At 35.4% G+C, this 23281-nt stretch overlaps 1 protein-coding gene across 1 annotated transcript; it reads right to left on the bottom strand.

The window, feature by feature from the left end:
• Positions 1-6071: 6071 nt before the first annotated feature.
• On the bottom strand, positions 6072-9112 carry LOC149851193 (mitogen-activated protein kinase kinase 4-like). Its single transcript, XM_090014009.1, has one exon. It carries the CDS (start codon positions 8580-8582, stop codon positions 7548-7550), a length of 1035 nt encoding a protein of 344 aa, XP_089870135.1. The 5' UTR covers positions 8583-9112; the 3' UTR covers positions 6072-7547.
• Positions 9113-23281: the final 14169 nt, after the last annotated feature.

Here is a 23281-nt window from a genome sequence, read left to right on the forward strand (position 1 = left end):
CTTTAGTGGTACTAAAAATGCATCAAAAAAGGCATTTTTTCTACTTTTTTAATGCAATAAAAATGAAAATTTTTTGCACTATTTTAGCGTTGGTGCTATGCATTAGCACCAGTAAATGTATTATTGATGAAACTTTTACTGGCAAAACTACTGGCGCTAGGCAAACTCTTATTGGCACTAAATTAGTGCTAGTAAAGGTTTAATTTCTTGTAGTGATTGCCTCATATTTGCACATGTGGTTAGTTATAAATTTGTGCAGATTGCCCCATATTTGCGGATCTCCTTGGGGATCAGTTACTTAAAGGGGATTTGCACGGTTCTATGTGAACTTCGTGCTATATATGTGAATTTAGTAAAATATTTGTGAAGTTTTGTTAGGTTTTAGTTATAAAAAGTTCACATATTTGGTTATGTGAATTTCATATTATATATGCAAAGTTAGTTTGTGAAGTTATGCAGGTTTTAGTTACTAAAAGTTTGCGGATATGATGATTGGAAAATATACAAATACACCTAATTGCGGAAGTGGGAGTTTCTGAACATTTTTTTTTATTTCACGCATTCTCAATCTTGAGTTTTCTTATAAAAAAAAAGGTTGTAACCTCATGCTTTGGTATCATAGACGGTATAGGTTGGGCTTGAATGATAGAACAACTCTTTAGTTTAGGTGTGATGAAATGAATAGGCGGTGAACTGTGTTAACGGATGAGATAACTCAGGTGCAAGGTGAGTAAATCTACGATGCAGGTGGACTAATGTTGCGTTGAATGGCGAATCAAAAGTTGTTGTGCAGGAGATGTTGTAACACATATGATGAAATGCAATAAAGAGGAATTGTAGCTATGCTAGGATGCTGAATGCGGATGCTATGTAATGCAGAGAAGAGGGTAATGTAATCCATGCAAAGGCTGCTGATGAGATGAAGTGCAATGACAACCCACAATCGGTGGCAAACAAAAATGAAGGGATGGTGCGACAGATACAGAAGCTGATGTGCAACACAAAATGAAAATGGTGATCAATGTAGAAGATATGAATTAAACCCAAAATACAATTGATACAGAAATTAATGTGACCCAAAAAATGCAATACAACAAGACAGTTAATTATACTTGTCAATCAATCAAAGATTGGAATGAATATACACCAAGGTATCAACACGATCTTCATTGAGCCTATTTCTTTTAACATTGTGAATATAATTGTAGGTGCTCCACACTCTTTCTACAGAAGATGTGCTAATAGGTTGTGATAAAACCTTAATGACTAATGCTCTCAACTCAGGTGTATCACCACCATAAAAATGCCACCAATTAAGCACCGACATTGTAGGATTCAATGCATCTATTCTTGCTGCATTTCGGCTAAATCTTCCACTTCTTGATGCAAAAGCCACAAGTTGTGACCTATAATGTGTAGAGAGCTCTTCATTTTCAGCAGATATGATTTCAAGCGCGAGCATTGCACCATCTAAGATATCATTGTTCTTTTCTGCAAAAAAAATGTTTAATAACTACAACAAAAATGTAAATAAAATAATTAAATAATTAAACTTTATTAAATAAATAAAATACAATTCTTACCAGGAAAAACTCGTTTGACCTTTCCTGCTGCTGGGATCTTGAGATACTCTGACTCGTAATATTTCATAAAATTGCAGGGCATTTCAAGAAACACATCATTTTTGCCATACAATATAGTTATTTTTTGTCCAAAGAACCCATAAGTCAAACTGGATAATGCTATTTAAGAATATAACCTGGTTCGATTCTTTGAGTGTAAGCATTACTGTACCTGACCTAACCGAAATTGGAGTTGCATATGGAGTCGGATGGAAGGAGGTTATACCGAACCTGCCTCGGATATGCTAATCCAACCCTAATCTGATTGTTAATTAATCATTATTTGTTCTACCGAACCTCATTAATTGGATTCAGATTCTGGATACATGACTCAATTATAATTCTTTGACATCCCTAACTATGCCACGAGTTTTATAAGTTGGTTAATTTTGGCTTTAAGGGCCTGTGGTTGGAGATGCAAACGGGTCGGATGCAATGCACGGGGGAGTCATATCCGGTCGGATTGGAACAGCCAAAAATTGTGAAACCTCTATGTTGGATCTGACCCATTTGCATCTATACCCCTAGTTTAATAAAATATTTCCATAAAAAATATCTTTTAAGTATTAAAATATCAAAAAATAGTTTTTATTGATTGAAGTAAAAAAAACCATTCTCTTATGTCCTACCTTTTAAAAACTTTTGGAACTTAGTGCATCGAACTTGCGTCGCATGTCACGTTGTAACCATACATTTGAAACTTTTTTTTTTAAGGAAGCTGGGGTTAGGCGGACCCCTACCAGAACAACACCCACCCTGTGGGGCAGAGGGATTCGAACCTGGGCCTTCAGCTTGAAGCAGGACCCCGCTTACCACATGGGATACCACCTCCTTTCATACCTTTGTAACATACTAAGATATTGTTAAGCCACATCTGAAAATGAAAAAAAAAAATCATAGAAAATTTAAATCTTCCCATTACATGAAAACCATAGGTCATGCGGCTGAGAAATTTTCACTGCCAAGAAATTTTTTCATACGTAAGGATATCAAATCATAAGAGAAAAAGAAAACTTTTCATATCAAAGAAATCCTATTTATTTGGGAAAACAAGAAATATTCTGCTTTCATCTTTCCAAATATGGCTTGGGACTCATTGTTTTTCCAACTTAAACGTTCATGTCGCCTCTGATGAGCCAAAACCACTAAATCAGATACAACATAATGAGATATGGACTTGGATCCAATCAATGTTACAGATCTTGGCATCGAGATTTTCTTGGAGAAGATAAGTTTTTTGTGATAAATTAAAAAGAATTGCTTGTGAGGAAAATTTTCAAGAAAATATTTGCAATATCATGATGAAGTAGTCGATCTTTGTATAATATTATGACCTTCCAGTACTTTATAGGTTGATCACCAATACTCCTGACTGTGGGTATGTGGATTTGGATAGTTGTCACTAGAATTAAATTCTAATTCGACCTAAATTTAATCCTAAACTTAATCCATATTGATATTTGATTTCCAAATTCAAATTCAAATCGAAATTCGCTTTCACTTGAAATTCAATTTCAATGAAATTTCAACTTAAAATTCAGCACTAAACTAAATTAAATTCACACATTAATTTATCATAATTTCATATTTATTTTTTCAAAAATTGTTGAAAATTTATGAGTTTTACACTAGGCGAGAAAGAAAGAGAGGGAGTTGAGGGTGTTGACGATGAGGGGGAGGGGGAGGGGGGGAAGTTTTGAATTTTCAGAAAAATCTAAAAATGTGGAAATAGAAAATGAAATATTAGGATCATATTATGATCATGATAATTTTGCAAAATATTGAAAAAAGAAAATTAATTATATTTTTCAAGATCTTAACACAATAAAGTCAAAATATCAATGTAAGATAGGGGTAAACTCGCTGAATCCTAAAAAGGTTTTTTTGGATTTTGCATTATTATCCGTAATACAGAATTTGAACTTATCCCAGCTTTTGGAAAAAGTGGGCCTATCCAAACACCAACTGGCGTTGTAACATCAAATGCAATGTTGTCAGTATCGGCATCGGCCAACGATTCAGGTGAATGGGCCTATATCGATTTTGTTCTGAATCGGTTAAAAAATATTGTGTCAATCAGAACGTGACACGTGTTAAAAACATTAAAATAATAATTTTAAACTTTTTATGTTTATTAAAAATAGCATATTCAGGCCAGTATCGTATCATTTTACTGCCGACGCACGGATACTGACAACATTGATCAAATGTTTGGTGGATCCTAGCAAATCATACGGACAGTGACAACAAGTTGAAAATCCATCACGGAATTATCCAGAACAGTCACTACAAGTTAAAAATCCAACACCAACTGGGGCTCAGGCAGCAGCAGCTAGTGTGAGTCACCTTGTTTTGGAACGTTGCAGGTTCAAAACCTAATGGTATATTTGTATAACTGGTAGGGGTTTGCCTAACTCCAGCTTGCCTTTAAAAAAACATAATAGACATATACTATTCATCACCTAACATGGGATGACCACACTTCGAAACTCACATGGTGCTTCTTTGGACACAAGGTCAAAGCTGGATGCAGGGCCGTACCTGTGTTTTATGGAGCATGAGGCGGAGGGAAAAAATGAGCCCCTTATTAATAGTACGAGTTCGGGAGGAGGGCCTCAATTTTTTTTTGAGCCCCTATTAAAAATGGGGGCCTTAAAAATAAGTTTCTTATTAATAGTAGGAGTTCAGGGGTAGCACCTCGGATTTTTTTGAGCCCCCTATTAATAATAGGAGTTCGAGGGCAGCGCCTCGGGAGCCCTTGTTGAAAATGAAATTCCTATTAAAAATGAGCCCTTAAATTTTTTTTTGGCCCAGGGGCCTTGAGGCCCAAGTCTCATCGGCCTCTTGACAGGTCCGACTCTAGCTGGATGTACTTCCCGGTAGGTGAAGGAACCACAAGGGTTTTTACCAACCCGAAGCCTATCAATGTGCAATAAGAAACTAGTCTGGATCAAAAGCAATTACAAAATTTGTGCATTAAGCACCTGATCGCTCTCATCAGGCCTTGGGCCTGGCAACTGATGGAGGGTGATCAGGTGCTTAATGCACAAATATTTGTGCAATCATATTGCACCGGATGGGGCCAAATTTCTCTTGACCATGAGAAAAAAAAAGGCATACCTATGTGTAGGTGTCTTGGAGGTGTATTAGAACAATAATTTGCAAAGGGTTGAACTGGTGACAGTGCAGCACGGGGATGACCAAGGTGCATGCAGTTACTACATATGCTTATGGTTGCTATCATTATTCAAAATGTTTTCCTTTTCTGATCTATCCCTCTTTTCTTTATATATTAAATTAATTTTCTTTTGTTGGATAACCAGGGTTTCTCGCTCGTGATCTCATTGGTGTAAAAAACGTAGGCATTCAAGGGAGTACACCAAACTTAGGCCTGCAGCAAGGTGCTCATACGATAGGTTTCGAACTCGTGACATCCTTTCAACTTGTTGACATTTGCTAATTGCCTCTACCAGATGAGTAGAGCCCTTGTGGGCATATTTATTAAACTTGATGATGAAGGGATTCTCTGCCTTTTTGAAGGCATTGAATGTTTGGTATCCAAAGTGACCATAGCTTCATTTGGTGGAATAACCTTACCATTGGTAATGATTCTGCCTGCATGAATTCACACAAGCGACATTGACAAGTGCACTAGATGCTTTTACTCCTTAAAGATATGACTTCACCACAAATGTTGTCCTTTTCTTGCTTTTGTTTTTGTTTTTTTGTGATGAAGAACCTCAGTCTTAAACTAGTCACTGATGGGCCCGCCTCCCTGAGAGGTAATCTTCAGGTGAGGTTACTGATACCCAAACCCTTATGGAGCCCAGTGAGAGTTAAACCTGAGACAAAAAAATATAGAGAAATATGGGCCACCAATGAAATATGCCTAGAGCCTCAACTTCTTCAAAGAAACACCAAAAAAATTTTTACATGCTTTGAACAGTTAAGAGTTTGGCTTTAAAGGCACCTACCAAAGATACCTTGTACTTTCTTGTTTACCATCCAATGTCTTTTACCATTTTTGAGACAACCCGACCCTCATATCATTCATAATCCAAGCATTGTAGATTGATAGATGCACCTACTCTAATTTGGTTAGTAACTTTTGAAATAATGATAAGCATTCTTTGTCACCAAACTGCCCCTAGTGTTGTAGCTACAGTTTGTCTCTGTAATTGTTAATCTCAATTCATCATAACCCTGGTTGTGTTTTTGAAAAGTGAAAATACTGTTCAAAAAGGGATTTAACTTTCAAAATCTCACCAGACCCAGTGAAAAATTGAATTTCACACAAATGAGATTCACTTTCTAAATTTCACTTTTGAGGTTGGTGTCTGATTGTGTCTTGAAACGTGAAAAACATTGTTAAAAAAAGATTCATTTTCAAAATCTCATGAGACCTCGTGAGAAAGAGGAGAAAGTGAATCTTACAGAAATAAGATTCATGTTAGGTTTGGTTCCAAATCAAGAAGCAACCAAACCCAACCTAAAATACAACTAAAAAATTAATGATCTAGCCAGTTGTCCCCCATCTACTTCAACATTGGAAAAAAATGGAAAAACATTCATTTGATCTATTTTATATAAACAATGGTGCTTCCACATATCCTTATAAACATCATCATCTTATCTGGAAAAAGATCATTATCTTTCCAAGGACGACATGGTGCTCTGGTTAACATGGAACTGAACTAACCATCACTGCGAATATGAGGAAGGAAAGGCCATTTTTATGAAGTTTTCAATATGACTTATACAAGATAACAGGATACAGAGGTCAAAGTGGAGTTTGTATGTGATAGAATGAACCATGATTCAAGGTTATAAGTTTACCCATGGTACGAAACTTGGCTAGGTTATAAAGGCAGCAGTGCATTGCCAGTTGCCACCATGGAACTGGCAACATCTGTTATCAATCAAGAAGTAACCAACCAACCAACGAGAGTCTCTATTCCTGTATCCCCTAAAAGTTGAACGTACCAACCAAGTCAATCGAGCTCCATTCTCTCCAGTCAACCTTGGAAGGCCTACTGACTAAACTTGTGGGACTTGACTTTAGCAGCAGTCCATAGGCTCAACAAGTGTCTCTATGGGCTCGATTCAGACCAAGCTAGCTCATTTACTTCAATTCATACCAAGGTATGGTGGAGACAGCAGACACACAAAAAGGAACCCAAACAGAGAGGACCCGGCATGTATTTGTGGGCTCAAAGAAGCAGGTGAATATAAACCAAGTCCATCGGTTCAGTGCCGATTGGAATTGGCCCCAATCTCCAACTCCATCATCCCAAGACATCAATCCCATGCAACCTACAGAACACAACTATATATGCATCCCAACCAGAAATAGGCATTAAATAGACGAAGCACAAGAATAACTACAAAGAAGAAGAAGAGAGAACTCCAAAAATGAAGTCACCAACTAACACTTCATGAATCGATTCATTTCATTGGTATGAGGTAGAACATCTCTTGAACTTCATGGAGAGAGAGAGAGAGTCTAATTGAATCCAATTGTCGAGTTAAATTGCCTTTCCTCGATCAACCCTACTAAAAAAAAAATTAAATAAAAAAAAACAGAATGGAAATTAAAAGGAAAAAGGAAAAAAGCAAGAGAAAAGAACACCATCTACATTTTCACCCCCATTTAGGCATATCCATGGCGTTCGCTCCCAAACCATCCCCTCCTCCCCCAAATCCATTCCCCCCAAAAAAGAAAAGAAAACAGGAAAAATCAAGAAAGAAGAAACTGAGAGAAGAAAATACCAAGATCCCCAATTCCCCATCTCCACACCACCACCACCAACAACAACAACAATCCAGAAAAGAGAAAAGGAAAGAGATCAAAAGTGAAAGAGCAGAACCGGCGGATTCGGATTCAGATTCATCCTTCCGATTCCGATTCCGATTCAGCAATCCGCCTCACCGCTGGTGGTACATCCCCTGTTGGTGGTGCGGGTGCCGCATCATCCCCGCCGGCGGTGGCATTAACACATGCGCCTGGAGCGGGGGAGGGGGCAGCTGGCGAGTGATGAAGGGGTGGGAAAGCAGCCTGCTGGCCGGCCAGCGCTGCGTGGGCTCGGTCTGGAGGCACCTCCGGATGAAGTCACGGAACTCCGGCGATGCCTCGGGTGGCGCCTCCGGCGGCGGGGCGCAGCAGATGGCGTTCATTAGCGTCGCCCAGTCGGTCTGCTGCACGGCCAGCGGGAACCTCCCCAGGTAGCATTCGAGGATGCTCAGGCCCAGGCTCCAGATATCGCCCGCGGAGCCGTCGTAGTTGCCCTGGTTGAGGTCGGTGTTGATGCGCTCGGGGCTCATGTAGGCGATGGTGCCGACGGAGGACCTGCAGGGGTCCATGGTCTGCGAGAGGATGCGGCTGACGCCGAAATCGGCGATCTTGACGCAATCACGCCGAGCGTTGATCAAGAGGTTGGACGGCTTGATGTCGCGGTGGACGATCTTCTTCTGGCGGTGGAGGTAGTTGAGGCCCTCGAGCATCTGGCGGGCGAAGACGGCGAGCTCGGCCTCGCCGAAGCGCTTCCCTTCGAGGGACCCGCCGTCCATGTACTCGAGCAGCACCTGGATCTCTCCCCCGTTGTCGAACATGCCGATGCACCGGACCAGGTGAGGGGAGGAGGTAGTCCGCAGGATCTCGATCTCGCGGCAGATCTGGCGACGGACGGTGTCCTCGTGGTTGCCGTAGATGACCTTGAGGGCGTAACGGTCGCCGGTGGGGGAGTGGCGCACCAGGTAGACCTTGCCACCGTTGCCGCAGCCGATGCACCGGAGGCGCTCCAGGTCGGAGAAGACGATTGGGGCGGAGGACGGAGGGGCGGCCGGCGGGAGGGGGAGGGGGACAGCGAGGGAGATGTTTCGCCTCGGGAGGGGGATCGGTTGGAGGTTGGGCCTGCGCCGAGGGACAGCGCGGCTGCCGCTGTCGCTGCCGATGAGACTCATCCCGCCCGTTGGAGTCTTCTCATGAATGGAGGTGCCCCCCAAACACACGCACACCCAACTCTCTAGATTTTCTTCTCCTTTCCCTTTTTTTTGGTGGTGGTGTGGTGGATCTTTTCTTTCTTATTATTATTATTCTTTTCTTTCCCTCTCCTCTTGGGCTTTTGTGGGATCTTGGTGTTGGTGATGGTGCTTCTTTCCCCTTTTTCTTAATGGGTTTCTCCTTCTTCTTCCTCTTCTTTTCTCTGGTGGGGTAGGAGAGGGAAAGAAGAGGAATTTGAAGGAAAAGCAGAAGAGAAGTGAGAAGAAGGTTCGTGATGAATGGGGAAGAGGTGAGGCTTCTGGGAAGGAAAGGTGATGGAATCGAGAGAGAGACCCTTTGGCTATTTTTCTCCTCTCCTCTCTTTTTTATTTTTTTATGTGGTTTTTGTTTTTTCTCGTTTGCCGTAATCAGAGTGAGAAAACACAGAGGTAGACGAGGGAGAGGGAGGGGATTGGAGTTGTGGGTAGTTATCATACCAGGTGTGATCTTGGGACTAATGTGAGTTAATAAATGAGTGCGAGAGAGCCTCCTCCTCTCGTTTACTAATATTAATATTTCTGTCCTCCTTTTCTTGCATAAGCAGATATGTCACACGCCCCCCCCCCCCCCCTCCATTTCATATCTTTCTTGTTTCCACAGTTACAATTATGACATATATATGTTTTTTCCTATATGTACTATCGTGGCCTTGTGTTTTCACTCCTTCCATACATATATGCAGACAGTACGAGAAAGAGGGGAAGAAGTCCTTTTACTCTCCCACCTCTCTCTCTTTCTATATATAACTGAACATATTAGGCTCATTTCTTGTTCTGCCTCATAGGTTTTAAGCGTTTTTCGATAAATCTGAATCGTTAGATGTATTTAGCATGCTTTATTTAGTTAAAATAGACTCTTATATTATCACCATCAGATTCTAACGATCCAAAAGTCGGTTCCCACTAAACAAAACCTATAGATCACATCTAGGGTGCTAGACGTGAGAAAAAAAATACTTAAACCTTGAAAGAGCCTAACAAGACCTAACGAAAAAGGAGGCCTAAGAAGGCACACACACACATATATATATATATATATATATATATATATATATATATATATATATATATACTAAATTGATATGCTAAATGTTACTAAATGAGTTTTTTTGCTCTTTTGGTATTTTTTTTTTAATTCCAATCCAATTAATGTGTTGGGCATGGTCCTTTTACGAGGCATGTATTTTCAATGAAAAAAATAATATTTGAAGCCTCAAAAATTTACAAAGATATTGGACTATGTATATAACACTTCAAGAGCTGATCCTTATAAAATCAAGTACACATATCACATCTGTATTGCTAGAATTTAAAAATAAAATAAAATAACCCTAAAAACTCATTTAAAACCTATCATTTTGCACATACCTCTTAATATATATATCTATATATCTATATATATGTGTGTGCGTTTTGCCCCTTTTTTGTTAGGTCTATTCAAAAAACATAGTTTTAGGTATTTTTTCTTAAGTTTAACACTGTAGATGTGATTTATCAGTTTGTTTTAACCAGCTTTTAGATCGGCCAAATTTGACCTGTTTTTCTGGTGATCCAAAATCAATAGCTATGAAGGTACCAGTTTTTCCCAGCTCATTAAAACTTAGTTTTCATCAAAAAAATATGATCCAAGAGTCAATTCTCGCTAAATGGAACATTTTAAACACATCTAACATTTCAGATCTATCATAAAACACTTAAAACTTGTGTGCAAAATGGGGCAAAACGAAAAATGGGGCCTAGTATGTTCAGTTCTGGTAGAGTAATGGGTACATGTTAAATGAGTGTTTTAGGTTTTTTTCATTTTATTTTTAAATTCTGACTGCATAGATGTGATCTATGTACTTTATTTTATAGGGATCAGCTTTTGATGTGTTCCATTCCGACACATGGGTCAGTTTTTATAGGGTTCAAAAAATTAACAGTCCAAAATCTTCATAAATTTTTGAGGCTCTAAATATCATTTTTTTCATCGGAAACACATGATTCAGGTATGGATTCCTTGTAAAACGACCATGTCCAACCCATTTATGGGGTCAGAAGTGCAAAAAAAAAAACACCAAAGAGCAGAAAAACCCATTTAGCAAGGTTTCATTTTAGTACCTACCTGTTACTCCATATGTGTATTAAAGAATAGAATCAAAGATTGAGTAGCTAAATTGATCCAAAATCTTAGCCGACTGCAGAATCAAATTTGACATGGTTGCCTTTGGAGAACTGGACCACAGTTTTTAGCAAAGAAAATTTAATCCCACAACTTTGAAAAAGCCCCTTGGGAATCGATGCTGGTGAGGGGGGGCAGCTTACCCATGAAGCCACGGTTTTCTAGAACCAACGATTTGGACCGCCTCAACCGATTGGCAAGTGTGATGCCTATGTTTTAGGTTCATGCAGTATGATATTGTTCCTACCTTAAAAATACTCGACGTTGACTTATCTAAATCCCAAAACTCAATCGGCTACGAATGATATATATATATATATATATATATATATATATATATATATATATATATATATATATATATATATATATATATATATATATATATATATATAAATAGATAGATAGAGAGAGAGAGAGGTATAAATGAAATATGAAATATGAAATAAAATCCATAAATATAATATTAAAATCTGGTGCTAAATTGAAACCTTTCGTTTTTTTAGAAAACCTCAAGAAAATATATAATATGAAAAGTAAGTGTAAACTTTGTAAAAAGATAAAAAAAGTGGATTTTAAAGGGTGTATATATGAAGTTAAATTAGTTAATACCATGTTATTTTTTAAATATATGTTATTTTGAAAAAAAAAATGCCAAGATGTTTTGAAGCTTATTTCAATCTATTATTGTTGCTTTGGAAATGAAATTCTGTCTATGTGCCCCAAGTTTGATCTACAAGGACTCCTGATGCAGCTGCCTAACTGGCCGGGTCGGGTTACAGCTTTCAAAGTTTTGTTTTTTTTACTAAGAAAGCTGGGGTTAAGCATACTCCCACCAGTTATACAACTCATACCACTGGGTTTTGAACTTGCAACGTCCCAACACAAGGTGACGTGCACTAACTGCTCCTATCAAACAAGCGGAGCCCCCTCGTTGGTTAAAGCTTTCAAGTTGAATGATGTTGCAAGTTCAATACCTGAGGTGTGCACTTCTTTGCCACGTCTCCTTGTGGTAGGGTCGGCTGAGTTCACACCAACCTCGGTTGCGATCCATGAGAAAAAATAAAAAAGAATTTGCCACCTTAACATCTGAGAGTAAGCAAGTTTAAGCAGGGATGCAAATGGTTCGGGTCTGAAACCGTTAAATACATGGGGATTCGGATTAAAATCAAATTCAGAACCGTTAACAATTGCAAAACCTCCACCACCCATTTTCATCCCTAAACCTAGCCTAAGTCATAGGCTCATAATTCACGTTGGTCCTGGTGTTTGCAGGCAGGTATTGTGCTAGAAAGCAGTTGACAGATGCTGAATATACCAGTAACTGCTTTTCCAAGAGAGGAGCGATTTTAATGGATTGGCAATAGGTTGCAGGGGTAATTATAACTGCGATATTAATTGTTCATGCATGCAAATTAAAAGCATGCATTGTTGTGATCAGGGGTGTCAACGGGTCGGCTTTGGTTCAGACCCAGGATGAATTACACTCAGACCTTATTTAAGATACTGTACCGGGTGTGAACCCGGGTCCAATTATACCCACCATAAGATAAACCATACCCGAATCCCATAAGGATTACATGAACCCCACCCGGGCCATACCCGATAAGTAATATTTTTTATTCTTTTTACAATGAAAATTTATGGATCTTAGTCGGAACTTGGGTTGGGCCTGGGTCTGATATGAAATTTCACAAACCATACCTGGCTCCATATATTAATTGGACCCTTAATTCGGGTCTGACCCAGATTATAATCGAACCTTCTTATTTATGACCCTAACCTTACACGGTCTGGTACAGGTCAGGTCCGGGTCAAACCCGACTCATTGACACCCTTACGTGTGATGGTGATCTCTAATCCCATCGTTTTTTATAGAGCTGCAAATTTAGAGCAATAGAATGATAAACTGTCACCAAGATACATGGACACAAGGATACATGACTTGTCTTCGACTTGCGAGTTTGAAAACCTCTTGGAAAATAGGATAATCTTTCAAATTTTTTTTATCAATAAAGATTAATTTTTTGATGTTTTAATATTAAAAAATGCATTTTTATTGAAATAAAAGTAAACACTTTAACAATTAAAATAATATTAGGATATTAAATGTATGTCTCAGTGTCAGTGTCCACGTGTCTGAGCTTGTGTAGTAGTATCATCAGTGTATCATAGATGATAAACCATTGTTGTCCAAATCATCTGAATAGGCCGATTCAGATCGAATCAGCTCGTACCAGGCGTGGATTCGCCCCCCTCCAAAATTAACCTATTTTAGCTCGAATAGGCTCGGTCAATATGAGGTAGAATCAGTTCAGAATTGGTCAAAATTCTGTTTTTTTTTCTGATTTTTTGAATAAAAAGTCTTCTGATTGGATTTTTTGGTTTTTCAAAGAAACCGATTCACCTAGTGAACCCATTTAACAACATTGTGATCAACCAAGAGATTCCATGATTTTTTCCCCCTTTTTGTTATTCACAGCAAATTACAATTTTCATTGGCAGTAGTCAATCAGCCAGTTAACCACAAGATTTGATAGATTTCTCCACCCAGGAAAAGGAAAAAGGAAAAAATCAAAAAATCAAATTTCTTTGATTTTCTTTTATTAAAGCTTTGAATCAAATTTCTTTAAATAAGGTTTTTTATAGTTAATTGATTAAGGATTTTTTGTATTTGATTAGGATTGTTTTTCTTTGATTTTCTTTTATTAGGGTTTCAATTAGGGTTTTTTATATTTTTATTATAGTTTATTTATGGTTTCTTTGACTTCATAGCTTATTTATAGTTTATTTTTCTTGTAGTTTAGAGTTTTTTGGTTTAGTTATGATTTATTTTCTTATATTTTATGGTTTAATAATTCATTTATGGTTTTTGCATTTGTATATAAAAAATTATGAATTCTTATATATGTCTCAAATTTATTGTATTTGATTAGGGTTATTTTTCTTTGATTTTCTTTTATTAAGTTTGAATTAAGGTTTTCAATCATTTTTATTATGGTTTATTTATGATTTTTTTATTTTATGGCTTATTTATTATTTATTTTTCTTATAGTTTAAGGTTTTTTTGTTTATTTATAATTTATTTTCTTGTATTTTAGTGTTTTATAATTTATTTATGGTTTTTGCATTTATATATAAAAAATTATGAATTCTTATTTTTCTCAAATTACCTAAAATTTAAATATTTTTTTGTATTTGGATTTAGTTTAAAGCATTTATGAAAGTGTTGTAGGATCGATGCAACAAGCACTAGAGGGGGGTGGGGGTGAATAGTGCTTTTAATCTTCATCTTTGAAATTTGAATACTGCAAAGAATTACATACAAAGAACACAAGAATTTTATCCTGGTTCGGTCTTTCAGACCTACATCCAGTCTTCAAGCAAAACCCGCTTGAGATTTCCACTATCACACTTATGTCACCAGAAGATCAAATAGATCAAAACCGGTCTCACTTTCAGCAACAACCTTGTTAAAAGCAAACTTCTCCTTTAAACCAAGGAGACTTTGTCCTTTTACAAAAAAATTAAAATAACCAACTTATAATCAACCTACGAGCCTTTCTTATGAATGTAAATAGTTATTAGTTAACTAATATAGTCGTTTTCTAAAACAAACATTTTAAAAGTTTTAGAAAACGACTATATTAGTCGACTAAAATAGTTATTAGTCTATTGAAATCAAATATTAGCAGACTGACAGTTAAAGTCAGTCGATTACTGTGTCTAACTGAACAAACTTAAATTCTGGTTTTTGAAACTTAGTCGATTAAAGAAAAGTTAGTCGACTAATGAAAATCATCGATGGACTGAAAAAAACTTTCAGTCGACTCCTGCTAAATTTTTCAGAAATCAAACATTCTGACTGGTCGATTAAGAGTTGATTAGTCGACTAATAAGAAAGTTGACATTTTGCTTTGAAAAACTGACGCAAAAAATCAGTGGACTGATAAACCTAAAAATGTGGATAAAGAGCTTTCTAAAATGATTTTCGCCAAGTGTTCTTTTAGAAAAGTTTTTCTTAAGTATTTTTAGGTGAAATGCAAGTAAGATATGCAATCAAAGTAAGGCTCTTACAAGAATCTAAGACTTTTAAAGAGATTTATATTTTCACACTTATCTTCACAGATTCTTCAATTCTTTTCATCTTTCTTCATTGCCTTAGCTGAAATTCAGTTATTCCAGTTATTCATCATCAAAATCTTGTACTTAAATTGTTGTGTACATCTTCCTTATCTTAACAATCTCTTCCTTTTTTATGATGACAAACTAGTCACAGATAGAGCATTGATAAACATATAGAAAAACTTACTCCCCCTATCAATATGCTGTCAAAACATAAGAAGTTAGCATAATATCAACATTGTTTTGCTTCTTATGCATATTGGTGTTCTTCTCCCCCTTTGTCATGATCAAAAGAAGTAGGCAGAGTCAGAGTATAAAAAAAATGCAAATACAAGTTCAAAATATTATAACCCAATGAAAATGTTATTAAAGCAATATCAGTAAACAAAGTTCAAGAGAAGTGCTGCTTGAGGATCTCCTTGATCTCAGCCGTATCAGACTGAATAGATGAAAGTTGTTGAGTAACATCTTCACGAAATGTATGTTTTTGAAGTTCTAAAGCTTCAATGCATTTCAGAATTTCATCATCATCTTTTTCAGTAGAGAATCTCTGAGATGGAGGCGATATAGGAGATGGTGATGGTTAAGGAGATATAGGAGATCTAGAGGATGAAGGTACTAGATAGAAAAGTTTCGTTTGTTTAAAAACAGTTTCATCAAAGATTTTTTTTTTAGAAACAAACTTTTCATTATTCAAAGACACTTTAAAATATTTGAAGATTTGGGTAAGGATACACCCATACAGAAGAAAATGTTTTTTTTTTCATAACGTAGTAAAAAAAATGTGTGCCCAATTTGCAGATATATTTCCAAATAAGACATATAGAGCAATAGAAAGATCAATTAAAAAATAATCAAAAGATTATGTTTTGGGGAAAACATTATGAGCAAGAATTCTTCCTGCAATTCGAGTGTGAGGTTGAAGGTTTGTATTTTTGAAAGAAGGACAAAGAGGAGTGCCTGAAAGTAGAATTTGTTCAAAAATATTTTCATCATTAAGGTCAATGGAATTGAAAAGAGTTCCCGAAGATGGAACATCAAGAATCTGTCCAAGGAGTTTGGAATCAAACTCGATTTCAACATCTCTAACGAGAGATGAAAGAAAACCAGTATCGTGATCTATTTGCAAATTTGTGTAAAACAAATGAATCAATAAACGATAATAATCACGATCGAAAAAAGCATCAAAAAGATGTGAAATCCCTTTAAACAATGCCTCGAGATCATATCTTGAATAAACGTGAAAAAAATACTTCTACCAGGTAAGATGAGAAGGGCAGAAATAGAGCCAAATGTGTCATAAAAAAGAGGATTTCTAATGAGGTTAAGAGAGAATCCATGTCGAGCCTTGACTGTGGGTTAGATGAGGAAGAAGAAGCATGTCCGGAGGTGGTTTTCTGACGAGGCATCGTCATTAATAAAGAGGAGACAAAGAAGATGAAACCTACAGAAGATGGCATTGTTGCGGTGAAGGATGAGACACTATGAGAAATCTGGCGTTGCAGTGGTGACGTCTGACGCTGCAGACGTTATTCAGTGTTGTAGAGGTTGTTGTCGTCGTCCGACGAGTGGAAGAGGGATGTCGATTCTACAAGGGTTTTAGAAAAGAAGGAAAGGGATGATAGAGGAGAAGGAAAGAAAGAGAAACATGGGGGTTTTTGTAACCTAAGTTGAATGCCCTTTGTTTTAAAAACAAGTAAGAAGTCGGTTCCGTTTTAAAAAAAAAAAAATTAGCCAACTACCAGTCGACTAATCGTCAAATGTCAGCCGACTAAAAAGTTCAATTTTAAAAATTTCCAAGTAAAACAAAGATTTCAAAAATAAATTATAAGTCTAATAATGAGCAAATGCCTAGTTCTCTTCTAATTCTCATAAAATCTTCATTTTTGAGTGGTTTAGTAAAGATGCCAGCATGTTGTGCATTTGTGGGTATAAAATTTAAAGAAATATCACCTTTTAAAACATGATCTCGTAAAAAATGATGTCTCACTTCAATATGCTTAGTTCTTGAGTGCAGAACAAGTTTTTTTGAAAGAATTATAGCACTAGTGTTATCATAATAAATTGTTGTGGAGTAATTCAAACCAACATCTCTTAAGGTTTGCTTCATCTATAGTACTTGTAAACATGCTAAACTAGCCACTATATATTTCGCTTCAGTAGTTGAGAATGATACTGGATTTTGCTTTTTAGTAAGCCAAGAGACTAAGTAATATCCTAAGAAGTGACAAGTTCCACTAGCACTCTTGCGATCAGATTTGCTTTCAACAAAATCTGCATCACTATATGAAGCTAAATTGAAGGAAGATGATTTCAGGTAAAACAAACCAAAGTCTGAAGTATCTTTCAAGTATCGAAGAGTTTGTTTTACAACAATTAAGTGAGATTCTTTCGAATTAGCTTGAAATCTAATACACATATAAACACTAAACATTATATTAGGTCGATTAACAGTTAAGTATAATAGAGATCCAATCATACCTCTATAAAGCTTAGTATCTACAGTTTTACCGTTTTCATCATTGTCAGGAGAGGTAGTTATGCTCATAGGATTTCTTCTTGATTTAGATGAGTCCATGCCAAATCTTTTAAGAAGTTCTTTTGTATACTTGGCTTGGTTGATGAAGATTTCTTCTTCAATTTGCTTTATTTGAAGTCCAAGAAAGTAGTTCAATTTACCCATCAAGCTCATTTTAAATTCTTCCTGCATAGCTTTAGCAAAATCTTTGCAAAGAGAATCATTAGTAGAACCAAATATTATATCATCAACATAAATTTGTACAATAAGAATATATGAATTTATATTTTTAATAAATAGAGTAAAGTCTACCCAACATATGGAAAAAACAAATTTTTCTAGAAAACTTTGTAGCCTTTCATACCATGTTCTTGGTGTTTGTTTGAGTCTGTACAAAACTCTTTTTAATTTGTAGACTCTTTCTGAATATTTCTCAACTTCAAAGCCTGGTGGTTGTTATAATAAACTTATTCATTGATGTATCCATTCAAAAATGCACTTTTAACATCAATTTGGTATAACTTAAAATTCATGTAGCTAATAAAAGCAAGCATCATTTGAATTGACTCCAATTGAGCCACTGGTGCAAAGGTTTCATCAAAATCTATGCCTTCTTCTTGGTTATATTTTTGTACTACTAGCCTTGCTTTATTTCAAATGACTTCATCGTTCTCGTCCAACTTGTTTCGGAAGACCCATCTGGTTTCAATTACTGGATGATCCTTTGGTTTATCCACTAGATCCCATACATCATTCTGAGTGAATTGGTTAAGTTCTTCAGACATGACCAAAAGCCAAAATTCATCATCACAAGCTTCATTGATATTCTTTGGTTCTAATTTTGATATAAAAGCAATATTTGTAATATATTCTTCCAACTGGCTTTTAGTTTGGACACCACTCTTTATTTCTCCAATAATCTGCTTATGTGGATGATTACGAAATTCTTTCGAAACCGGTAAAAGATTTTAAGGAATGTTTTCTTGTGAAGTGCTTTCTATCAAAGGTTCCCCTTGAAGTATAACTTCTCCTTCACTTGGAGGTATAACGTACTCACAATTCTCATCAAATGCAACATGTAAAGATTCTTCAATGCAAGATGTTCTTTTACTAAAAACACGATAAGCTTTGCTTCTAGAAGAATATCTAAGAAATATTGCTTCGTCTGATTTTGAATCAAACTTATCAAGATTATCTTTGGTATTTAACAAGAAGCATTTACTACAATTTTTTTTGAAATATGAGATCTTTGGTATACGATCATAATACAATTCAAAACATGTTTTATATAAAAATGGTCGAATAAGAACGCAGTTTAAAACATAACATGTTGTATTTATTGCTTCAGCCCAAAAGTATTTTGGTAAATTTTTATCTTGAAGCATGGTTCTAGCACATTCTTACAATGTTCTATTCTTTCTTTCAACAACTCCGTTTTGGGGAGGTGCTCTAGGAAAAGAAAAGTTTTGAGATATTCTATGTAAATCACAAAACTTAATAAAAGATTCATTTTCAAATTCTCCTCCATAATCACTAAGAATAGTAATAACAGAAGTAGATTTTTTATTTGTAATTCTTCTACAGAGTTTAGAAAATTTTAAAAAAGTATTATTTTTGTTTTTCAGAAAAATCACCCAAGTAAAACGAGAATAATCATCTACTATAACAAAAACATATTTACTATCATTCAAACTTTGAATTCTAGATGGTCCAAATAGATCTAAATGTAAAAGTTTGAGAGGATGATTTGTTGAAATTGTATCTTTTGCTTTGAAAGAACTCTTGGTTTATTTACCCATTTGGCAAGCATCACATACATGATTCTTTTTATATGATATTCTAGGTAGGCCTCTAACAAGATCATTCTTGGATAACTTAGAAGTTAATTTAGAGTTAACATGTTCAAGTCTCTTGTACCATAACCATTGAATTTTATTTGAAGCAATAAAACAATTTTCATTGAAGGTGGGTAACTCATCAAGATAAAGTTCACATACATTGTTCATTCTTTTTCCTTTAAAGATGATCATTTTAGAATAAAAATAAAAAATTAAGCATAAATCAAGTTCAAAAGAAACGAGAAAACCTTTGTCATATAATTGACTAATAGATAACAAATTATGCATTAATCCATCTACTAAAATAATATTTTCTATCAAGAAAATTTTTGGATTACCAATATTACCAATACCGATTACTTTTCTCTTACTATTGTCACCAAAGGTGACGATTCCTCCATCCTTACTTTGAAGGGTGAAATATAACTCTGGCCTTTCAGTCATATGTTTGGAACAATCGTTGTCCAAGATCCATTTGTTTCTTATTTTGTGTACCTACAACAAAATTGGGAGACAAAACATTTGACCAATTTTTATATTCGGTTCTATAAGAGTTAGTCTTAGGAACCCAAATCTATTTGGATTTTGATTTCCTTAGAGTATAATTACTCTTTCTATCATAAAATGATTTAGCATTTCTAGAATAATAAGATAGATAATCATGTCTAGGCTTATATGCATTGTAAGTACCATGATGTGATATGTTTCTACCATGATATACTGGTCTAGAAAATTGAGTTCTTTGAACCAATGATTGAGAATTTTGACTTTGATTCTTTACCACATAGTTTGGTCTATTTTGAGTCTCAAAGAAACTATATCCCAATCCAGTTTTGTTAACCGAACATCTTTGGGAACAAAAAAGTTTTCTAGATTTTCTTGTCTATTAGTGAACTTAGTCACTATAGAGAGAAGATCATTAAATTTTTCTTTCAAACTAGATATTTATTCTTGTAAGACATTGGTTCTAATGCCAATTTCTTTTATCTTGGATGCTTAAGAAAAGTTTTTTTTCTTGAGATCTTCCATCTCTTTAAGTAATAAATTATTCTTAGAGTCAAGAGTCAAATTTTTTGTTTTCAACTATTTTTTTTTAGAACTTAGACTCTTAAATTTAGCATATAAATCATTAAAAGCTTCTAATAAGTTATCATAATCAAATTGACTTACCGAGTCTTTTTGTGCTACAAAGCACATGTTGACGAATTCTTCATTTGATTCTTCATCGGAAGAAGAGTCACTTTCATCCCAACTTGCTTGAAATGCCTTTTTCTTCTTGAATTGGTCCTTAGGCTTGATTTTGAGAAGATGACAATCTCTTTTGATATGTCCATCCTTTTTTGCAGTTAAAACACTTGACTTTATCAGGATTTAATAGTTCAATTTTCTTCACCTTTCTTTGGAATCTCTTTTTTTTTATGAATCTTTTGAATTGCCTAGTGATAAGGGTAATATCTTCATCTTCATTTGAATCTTCAGAGTCTGAAGTGTCTTTGAATGCAAGAGATTTATTCTTTGGTTCTTCTTCTTGCCTATCTTGAAGTTGAACTTCATATGCCATCAAATTACCAACTAAATCTTCAAGAGAAATGGTGTTTAAATAATTAGTTTTCTCTACTGCTGTGGTCTTTTTCTTCTATTCAGGAGATAAACACCTCAGGATTTTTTTAACTAAATCCACTTGCGAATATTCTTTCCCAAGGGATTTGAGAGTATTAGTAATATCAGTCATTCTAGTTATCATGTCAAAAATTGACTCATTTTGTTTTATTTTAAATAACTCAAATTTATGAACTAAAGAGGCAATTTTAGATTCTTTTACCTTTGACATACCTTCATGAGTCACAAGAAGAATATGCCAAATTTTATTTGCAGTAGAACATTAAGAGATACAATTGAACTCTACTTTGTCAAGGACACAATATAGCGCATTCATAGCTTTGGCGTTGAGTGAAGCAATATTCTTTACTTTATCGGTCCATAGGCTGAAATCAGTTGATGGTGCTTGATATTTTTTTGAAACGATTCTCTAAATTTGAAGATCTATGGATTATAGGAATATTGTCATTCTTACTTTTTAATAGCTATAGTTTGTTCCGTCAAAGAGAGGAGGACAAACTGAGGAGCATCCTTCTTTGTGCTGAAAAGACGATGTTGTTGCCATACTAAATGATGGTAAGATCAAAAGATAACAAACCTTACTCTGATACCAAATGAAAGTATTGTAGGATCGATGCAACGAGCACTAGAGAGGGGGGGGGTTGAATAGTGCTTTTAATCTTCGTCTTTGAAATTTGAAGTAATTTAAATACTGCAAAGCAATCACATATAAAGAACACACAAATTTTATCCAGGTTCGATCTTTCAGACCTATATCCAGTCCCCAAGCAAAACCCGCTTGAGATTTCCACTATCACACTTGTATCACCACAAGATCAAATAGATTAAAACCGGTCCCACTTTCAGCAATAACCCTGCTGAAAGCAAACTTCTTCTTTAAACCAAGGAGACTTTGTCATTTTACAGAAAAATTAAAATAACCAACTTACAATCAACCTATGAGCCTTTTTTATGAATGCAAATGGAGTGAAATAGACTTCTAAGGCTGCTTAAATATTCAACTCATGATTTCACTAACTCACAGAAATAATTGAAGTAAAAAACTAGAGTGAAAATACTCAGTGAGTGAGAAAATGAATACTTGAATGAATAGGAGCGAAAAACAAAGAATTTGATCTTTCAAATCAATGTAATTCGATTCAATTCAATCACTTTGAGTGCAGATCACACTCTTATTTATAGCTGAGAAATTTCGTATGTTGGTGGTACGAAAGGGTGTCAAAACAATCAGTTTTGAACTGTCAAATCGTTTGAAAAACTGAAAAGATGCACTTTTTTAAAAGTTTCAGAAAATGACTATATTAGTCGACTAGAATAGTTATTAGTCGACTGAAATCAAATATTAGAAGACTGACAGTTAAAGTTAGTCGACTACTGTGTCTAACCGAACAAATTTAAATTCTAGTTTTTGAAACTTAGTCGACTAAAAAAAAGTTAGTCGACAGATGAAAATCATCAGTAGACTGAAAAAAAAATTTCAGTCGACTCCAACTATTTTTTTGCAGAAATCAAACATTCTGGCCGGTCGACTAAGAGTCGATTAGTCGACTAATCAGAAAGTTGACATTTTGCTTTGAAAAACTGGTGCAAAAAATCGGCCGACTGATGAGTCTATTAATCGACTGATAAACCTGAAAATGTGGGTAAAGAGCTTTCTAAAATGATTTTCGCCAAGGGTTCTTTTAGAAAAGTTTTTCTTAAGTATTTTTAGGTGAAATGATAGTAAGATATGCAATCAAAGTAAGACTTTTACAAGAATCTAAGACTTTTAAAGAGATTTACATTTGCACACTTGTCTTCACATATTCTTCAATGAATTCTTCAATTCTTTTTATCTTTATTCATTGCCTTAGCTGAAATTCAGTTATTCCAGTTGTTTATCATCAAATTCTTGTACTTGAATTGTTGTGTACAACTTCCTTGTCTTAACAATTTATATATATAATATCAATTTTTTTTTTAAATTACCCAAAATTTAAATATTTTTTAGTTTTTAGTTCTAATTTGAGATCTATATACGAAGTTAAAATCCATAATAAACATGTTCAAACACTCATATGGTTGGGAAAATCGGGTCATACGATCCAAAAAAAGGTTATCTGACCCATTATTCATGTGCGTCCAAGTTATCCGCACAACTTAAATCAAACAACAGACATAAGAAACATAACTTTCGTGTATGGTCGAAACAAACGTTGGATGAAGTATAATTGTTACAGAACAGACATAATGTATGTTCTGTCTATTTTGTTCATTTGTTCCATCCAATTTATGACAAGCCATCAAACATACCCCTATGTGCCATCAATCGATTACATGTCAGCATTTTTAAAAGCTTAGATCCCCGGTAGTGCATGCC

The sequence above is a fragment of the Nuphar pumila genome, chromosome 1, assembly GCF_984573655.1.
Source record: "Nuphar pumila chromosome 1, dmNupPumi1.hap1.1, whole genome shotgun sequence".
Classification (NCBI taxonomy): domain Eukaryota; kingdom Viridiplantae; phylum Streptophyta; class Magnoliopsida; order Nymphaeales; family Nymphaeaceae; genus Nuphar; species Nuphar pumila.

Coding starts and splice junctions, on each gene's coding strand:
- LOC149851193 (XM_090014009.1), bottom strand. CDS start 8,582: ATGAGTCTCATCGGCAGCGACAGCGGCAGCCGCGCTGTCCCTCGGCGC.